Source organism: Mchenga conophoros, linkage group LG18 (assembly GCF_057382185.1).
Source record: "Mchenga conophoros isolate Kocher_MC1m ecotype Shallow Benthic linkage group LG18, M_conophoros_male_GT1.1, whole genome shotgun sequence".
NCBI lineage: Eukaryota > Metazoa > Chordata > Actinopteri > Cichliformes > Cichlidae > Mchenga > Mchenga conophoros.
The window spans coordinates 6518472-6525447 of NC_140543.1; the positions used below are offsets into that span (position 1 = coordinate 6518472).

Below are 6976 nucleotides of genomic sequence, written 5' to 3' on the forward strand. Positions count from 1 at the left end.
TGAAAGATAATGAAAGAAACTGTTTAATTGATATGAAATGATTGAATTATATGAAATATTATGGCTTTGTCTGCCAGAGTGTTTTTCTGTAAACTACTTTGAACTACTGGCAGTCAGTGAAGTCACTGAAAGGCAAGATTCTATGTTGTGTTGCCGTAGTTTCCAGAGTTTACTTATAAAGCTCACTTACAGAATTCAGTTAGAAAAGTCAAGCATTTGAAGGGCGCACATTTGAAGGAGTATTAACTCAATATTAACTCATTACGGTTTACATTTTCGAGTTTAAAAGTTCTCCGAAATTACAATGAAAAAGGAAACAAGGAAAATTACCACTCCAGCCGTTAAGAAAGATTCAGGAGATCAAGGTAAGTAAAATAATAAAATCAAATCCTGGTAAAATCCAAATCCTAGAAACGTTGACACTGTGTGAATCATTTTTTTTTTTTTTTTTTTTTTTAAACGTATGTTTATTTGTTTTTTCAACAGTATCAACACCAACATAAAATGAACGTATGGCAGTCATTAAAATAATAATAATAATAATAACAACACTAATAATAATAATAATAATAATAATAATAATAATAATAATAGTAATAACGATAATTGAAGTGTTAATCCTAAAGGGTTCCAAATAAATGCATAGTTAAAAAAATTAAATTAAACCATACAAATAAATACAATTAAAAATAAATAAATAAATAAAAATAAAAATAAAAAAATAAATCATAATATAGGTTACATAGTATATTCCCAACAGCAAGTCAGACATTATTCATTATCTAGTTGTCTTATTCACTCACCCCCCCCCCCCCCCCCCACATCCCCACTCCTCAGTAGATCCAAAAATATCTTCCAGATGTTGTAAAATTCAGAAGCCTTCTTTCTAACAATATAGGTCAGTTTCTCAAGAGCTAAACTCGATGTTAAATTATTTAACCAGTGGTTAAAAGAGGGGCAACCAACATTCTTCCAGCATAAGGCGATACAGCGTTTGGCCTGTAGCAAACAAAGATCGACCATTATTCTTTCCTCACAAGACAGAGTACAGTCATCTGGATACAAGCCTAAAATGCATAACTTAGGGCAAAGCGGTACAGGAGAAGTTGTGATCTGAGAGATATATTGTAACACAGAGCTCCAAAATTTTTGGATCTCTTCACATTTCCATAGGCAGTGATAAAGTGTACCCTGATGCCTATTACACTTATAGCATAGATCAATTATATTAGGATCAAATTTATTTAATTGTACAGGGGATATGTATGTTCGCATTATCCAATTAAATTGTATCATTCTCAAACGAGTGTTAATGGTCTGAGTGTGTGTTTTTGAACATATTTTACCCCATTCAGTATATGAAATATCTTCTTGTAAGTCACTAATCCACTCCCGTCTTTTACTATCAGAGTTATCCTTATGGTGTTCAACTAACAGGCTATAAAACTGGGACACCAGTCTTTTACCAAAACAGTTTTTTGTAACATGAGTTTCTAGGATGGAGAGTGGGGGTTGGTGCACTGAATTGTTTGAGTGTGCCAGAATAAAACTTCTAAGTTGCAGATACTTAAAAAAGTGTTTCTGCGGTAAATCAAACTTTGCCCTTAATTCACTGAAAGACATTAGAGAATATTCCTCATATACGTCCTGTAGTTTCGCAATGCCCTTGTTCAGCCAAGCTTTAAAGCCCATGTCATTCTTAGCCGGGGCAAAGAGTTCATTACCCCAAATTGGGGAGAAACAGGACAACCCAGAAGAGTCATTCAACATTTTTTGTACTTCATGCCAAACAACAACAGTGTTTTTTACAAAGGGATTAGTAGTAATTTTCTTTAAAGTTTTAAAGGGTGCTGAGTATAAATAGCTATTTAACGACAGACCCTTTGAGGACATTCTTTCAGTTGCTAACCAGGGAAGGGAAATATCGTTTGAAAACCAAAACATAGTGGTCCTCAGCTGAGCAGCCCAATAGTACCATTTTAAATTTGGAAACTGTAGTCCTCCCCTATCATATGGTAAATACAAGAGGGAGAGTCTGAGTCTTGGCTTCCTATTGTTCCAGATGAAATTAGAAAGAAGCTTTCTGGTCTTGGAAAAAAAAGAAGGAGGAGGGGCCAGCGGAATTGACTGAAAGATATATAGGAATTTAGGTAATATAGTCATCTTTACTATGTTTATTCTTCCCAGTAAAGAAAGAGGCAACGATATTAATCTAGTGATCTCATCCGACAACCCTACCACCAGGGGCTCATAATTGGCTGAACTAAGATTGCTTATCGTTGGGGTTACTCTGATGCCTAAATATTTAAATCCCTCTGCGGCATTCACAAATGGGTGGGATACAACTGGTTTCAACCTCTCGTTCATATTTAAAAACATAATGGATGATTTTTCTTCGTTCACTTTGAACCCAGAGAAACTGCTAAATTGATCGAATAGCTTCAGGAGAGATGGTATTGATTCTGCAAGGTGTGATAGAAACACAACAGTATCGTCAGCGTACATTGCAATTTTGTGTAGCACCTCCCCGATTTTAATACCATGGATCGAGGGATGTGATCTAATTGCTATCGCTAAAGGTTCCATGGCTAGTACAAAAAGCAGAGGTGAAATCGGAGACCCTTGCCTGGTGCCTCGAGATAGCTCAAAAGGACTAGAGATGAGATTATTGGTAGATACCATTGCAACCGAATCAGCAAGTAAAATTTCAATCCATCGGCGGAAGTGATCACCAAATCCAAAACGCTTAAGCACCTCAATTAGATAGGGCCATTCAACTCGATCGAACGCCTTCTCCGCGTCGAGTGATAGTATTGCAGTATCAGGTAACTCTTCACATTCGTGGATTATATTGAGAACTCTCCTCACATTGTGGAACCCCTGGCGATTTTGAACGAAACCATTTTGATCTCCGTGTATAATGGCTGGAAGAGCCCTCTCCAGCCTCATAGCCAAAGCCTTAGCTATGATTTTGGAGTCAGAATTTAACAGCGATATGGGTCTGTAAGAACCCCTTTCGGCTGGCGCTTTGCTCGGTTTTAGAATGAGAGTGATCAGGGCACTACGAAATGTAGCAGGGAGGCGACCTGTTTCATAGGATTCCAAATAAACATCTAATAATGGGGGAATTAATTTTGCTTTAAATAGCTTGTAAATATCTATCGGAAGCCCATCAGGACCCGAAGCCTTACCACCTCTCATGTTCGTAATTGCATCAGAAACGTCATTGAAATTTATTTCTCTCTCCAATTCATTTTTCACATCCTCAGAAATACAGGGAAAGATCAATCTATCCAAGAAAGCAGTGTGAATCATTTTTAGAGCAATTGAATCATATGTTTGATTGAAAATAGCTTTAATACAAGATGTCTAATCAAAGAAAGGTTACCGGTCTTTTGGTAAAATAATGTAATAAGTTTATTCTTGGACTCAACAGTAAAAAACAGACCAACAAGTGTCATCAAGATGTAAGACTTAGTAAACCTAGTATCAATTCGCACTGGTCAGTTTTTTTATCCCAAGAATAAACTTGTGATAATTTAAGCAAAAGCAATTTCAAATTCTTTGCCAAACTGCTTCCAGTCCTGATGTCGGGGACTCTTTTTCACCACTGTGTTGTTGTCGTTTATAGATTGTAAGAGCAGGACTGCTAAAAGAAAGGCCAGTCCTGAAAAGAAGACCCCAATAAAAAGGAGGAGGGTCGCTGAGCAGGCTGGTCCTTCCACCAGCTCAGATGTGGTCAAAGGAGTGAAGCGCAAGGTTGTGCAAGATGAAGAGGGCACAACAAAGAAAGCAAAGAAGGCTAAACTTCTCCACCATATGAGCGGTGACAAGGAGCAAGCATCCTCCTTGTTGGACTCTGGTAAAGGTAGGCTAATTAGTTGAATAAGGGGGTAGATTAAGTGTGGTTGCTAGGTTTAAGATATTAGTGTTTAGTGTTTGTGTCTATCATCCAGTGAGCTGATGTGTTTTTGGTGTTTTCCACATCTCCAGACTTGAACAACAAACAGGTGTGCGCAAAAAATGGCAAAAGAAAGGCCACGGGAGACAACAGAGAGCCACCCAAGAAAAAAAAAAGGAATGTGGACCAGGACAAAAAATCAGTGGCAGACCAAAAACGTAAGTAGCAAGCAGCTTGGGTTTTATATTCAGGGGAAGGGCAAAAGGAACATTTATGCTACAGAGGAGAGTAATTTGTGTCACAGCTGTAATAAAACAAGATTTGTTGTTTTGTCTGTTCAGGTGAATTCCAAGCCAGATATGTGGAGGAGCACCAGCTCGGAGAAGGAGGCTGCGGAGCAGTGTTTGCTGGCTACCGGATAGAAGATCGTTTTCCAGTAAGTGTTCAGATGATGGTAGTAAGACAGGCAGTAACGCAGATAATGGATAATATCGTAAACTGAGACGTCTGCTGTGTTTCCACCTTTCATTATGTCATACTGAGGAAATGCTCACCAATGCTCTGTGTCTTCTAGGTTGCCATCAAACACATTCCCAAAAATAAAGTCTACTGCAAAGTGGCGGTAAGCGTCCAACACTTGAATCAGTTTTACATTACTGGATTGAATGCGGCGTTCCTCATCATCCACTTTGTTGTAACATTTCAGGATGAAAGCGGGAAGAAGCTCTCAGTGGAAGTGGCCATTATGGTTAAACTTGCAGGTGAAGCAGAAGGGTCAGTGGGAATATCTGCACCTGTGTCCTTGCTGGAGTGGTTCGACCTTGGCAAAGAGCTGATCCTGGTGCTGGAGAGACCTGTCCCCGCTGTGGACCTGCAAAAATACAAAGCAGAACATGGAAGAACTTTAACAGAGGACAAGGCCAAGGTAGGTTGACTGGGAGAGCCTTAGACTGTACAGCATTCAATCAAGGCAGAAAAGCATTAACTCATTATTGTGTTTTTCATCTTTTCCAGGTCATTCTGAAGCAACTAGTTGATGCTGTAAAGGAACTTGAGGATAAACACATCTTTCATCGGGACATCAAGGGACCAAACATTCTGATTGAGACCGGCTCAGATGTGCCTCGAGTTCGCATCATTGACTTTGGACTGAGCTGCTTTGTTAAGCAGCGATCTCTGTATCGCATCTTCTATGGTAACATATTCTGCTCCTGCTTTTCACAGATGTAACAATTTGTGTCTTTTGTTTTAGAAGAAATTGCAATTGTGTCTGTTTGTTAGGCACTCCTCTTCACATCCCTCCCGAGTGGTACATTAGGAGCTGCTACAGGTGTGGACCCACCACGGTGTGGCAAATGGGAGTGGTGTTGTATGAAGCGCTTCATGCACGATACTTTAGTACCGCGAGGTTCCTCACAAAGAAACTGAGCATCAAAAAGCGTCTGTCCACAGGTAAGAAAACTTCACACTTCCAGATTCACTGATGCCTTGGATCACTAGAACTATCATCTTCATCTTTTTGATCTTTTCTTTCTTTCAAGAATGCCGGGATTTCTTGGACGCATGTTTAGCTTTAGTCCCGGAGAAGCGCCCAACACTGGAGGAGCTCCAGCTTCACCCCTGGCTAAGATAACACACACAAACACACAATTCACACCTTATCATATAAGTATGATACGTTGTAGTAACTTCCTTCCTTTTTTCTGTTGGACAGGAATAGATAGTGTTAGGTATTTTGATACCATAGTAGCATTTACAGGATATTGTTTTATACAGGAAAACTGTTACTCAATAAGGCCCAACTACTAGTTGTTTTTCTCTTTCTCTGTGACCCAAGAATTAATGTGTAGGACTCACAAGCTGGTACCCCAAGGTCGAAAACACCACAGAGATGAGACCACTTCCTTACTCCCATCCTCCCTTTTTCTTTATCTCCTGGAAAAGGCTCGTTAAAGGCTAGGTGGTTTGTTTCAGAATTCACTAATGAAAGAACTCTGTATTTTATGTCTAGGAGTGTATTTTGCTGGGATGATCATAAATTGTAGCTGAACTGATAAACTACACAAGGGATACTTTGCTCAGAAGGCAGGAAGACGTTTCCTTATTTAGTCTGTACCGGTTTGAACTGGGAAAGCTGACACACGAACCTTTTTTTTCATCTATATAAACTGCTGTGTATCAAATAAACCTTTGAGTCGATTTGGGAAGACAACCTGAAGCAGTCTGTGTTTCCTTGTTCTCCCAAGCTGCTCCCGACGTCGTAACTAACCCAGCTGAATGGCATACCTGAGTGTTACTTTAAATAATTAGGAATCTTAGAAGGAAAGGACAGAACTCTGCTTATCGCTCACGCCACGGAGGAAACCCGGGAAGGCAATTTCCTTCAGATAGAATGGGTCAATCTTAAAAAATAAATAAATAAAAATTTAGCTTTTTTGGAGTTCCTGTAACCCCCCCAGCCATCCCAGGAAAGGGGATCTCTCTTTGAATGGGCTTTCCCGAGGTTTCTTCCCATCGATCTGGCCCCCTGGGGAGTTTTTCCTCGTCTTCATAGAGAGCTTGGGCTGGGTCAGGAGCTCCATCAAAACTGTCTTTATTTGATGACATTAAGTCATCAAATAAAGATGTGTTTTACTTAAAGTAAAATTTGATCAAAATAAAACTTGTTTAATTCATCTTTGCTGAGGATTCTCCTTCATTACTATTTTGTTTTGTTTTTTGTTTTGTTTTTTACCCATGGTGCATTTTGACAAATAAGAAAACTGAATCAGGTTAAAGTGTGCACAAAGACAGTCACACTGCAAATGATCTGAAGACTTGCATCTTTTGCTCTAACCCCCAACTAGTTTAGACAGATTTCCTGGTTCTACCAGAGGTTTTTTCCTTCAAGAAGGGAGTTCTTCCTTCCCACTGTTGCTGAGTGTTTGCTCATAGTGGGTTGTAAAAGCATAAAAGTTAATAAGAGGCATTCATAGCAGAGTTATCACAGCGGGAACTATATAGCTTAAATGTACAATTTTTACAGGACGAATTATAACTTCGTTATGTATAAAAGCTCCTGTGGATAATTAGTCC

General features: G+C 39.2%; 1 protein-coding gene across 2 annotated transcripts; it reads left to right on the forward strand.

Moving 5' to 3' along the window:
• LOC146553094 (serine/threonine-protein kinase pim-2-like) lies at nucleotides 1-6113 on the forward strand. 2 transcript variants are annotated; one of them, XM_085253535.1, is made up of 9 exons: nucleotides 20-365; nucleotides 3632-3868; nucleotides 3994-4119; nucleotides 4243-4337; nucleotides 4476-4523; nucleotides 4608-4826; nucleotides 4916-5096; nucleotides 5183-5353; nucleotides 5443-6113. In XM_085253535.1, exons 1-9 carry the CDS (start codon nucleotides 305-307, stop codon nucleotides 5532-5534), a joined length of 1230 nt encoding a protein of 409 aa, XP_085109661.1. In that variant the 5' UTR covers nucleotides 20-304; the 3' UTR covers nucleotides 5535-6113. The 2 variants fall into 2 exon arrangements, with proteins under 2 accessions (XP_085109660.1, XP_085109661.1); XM_085253534.1 differs by having other exon boundaries at nucleotides 1-365; nucleotides 4476-4826.
• Nucleotides 6114-6976: the final 863 nt, after the last annotated feature.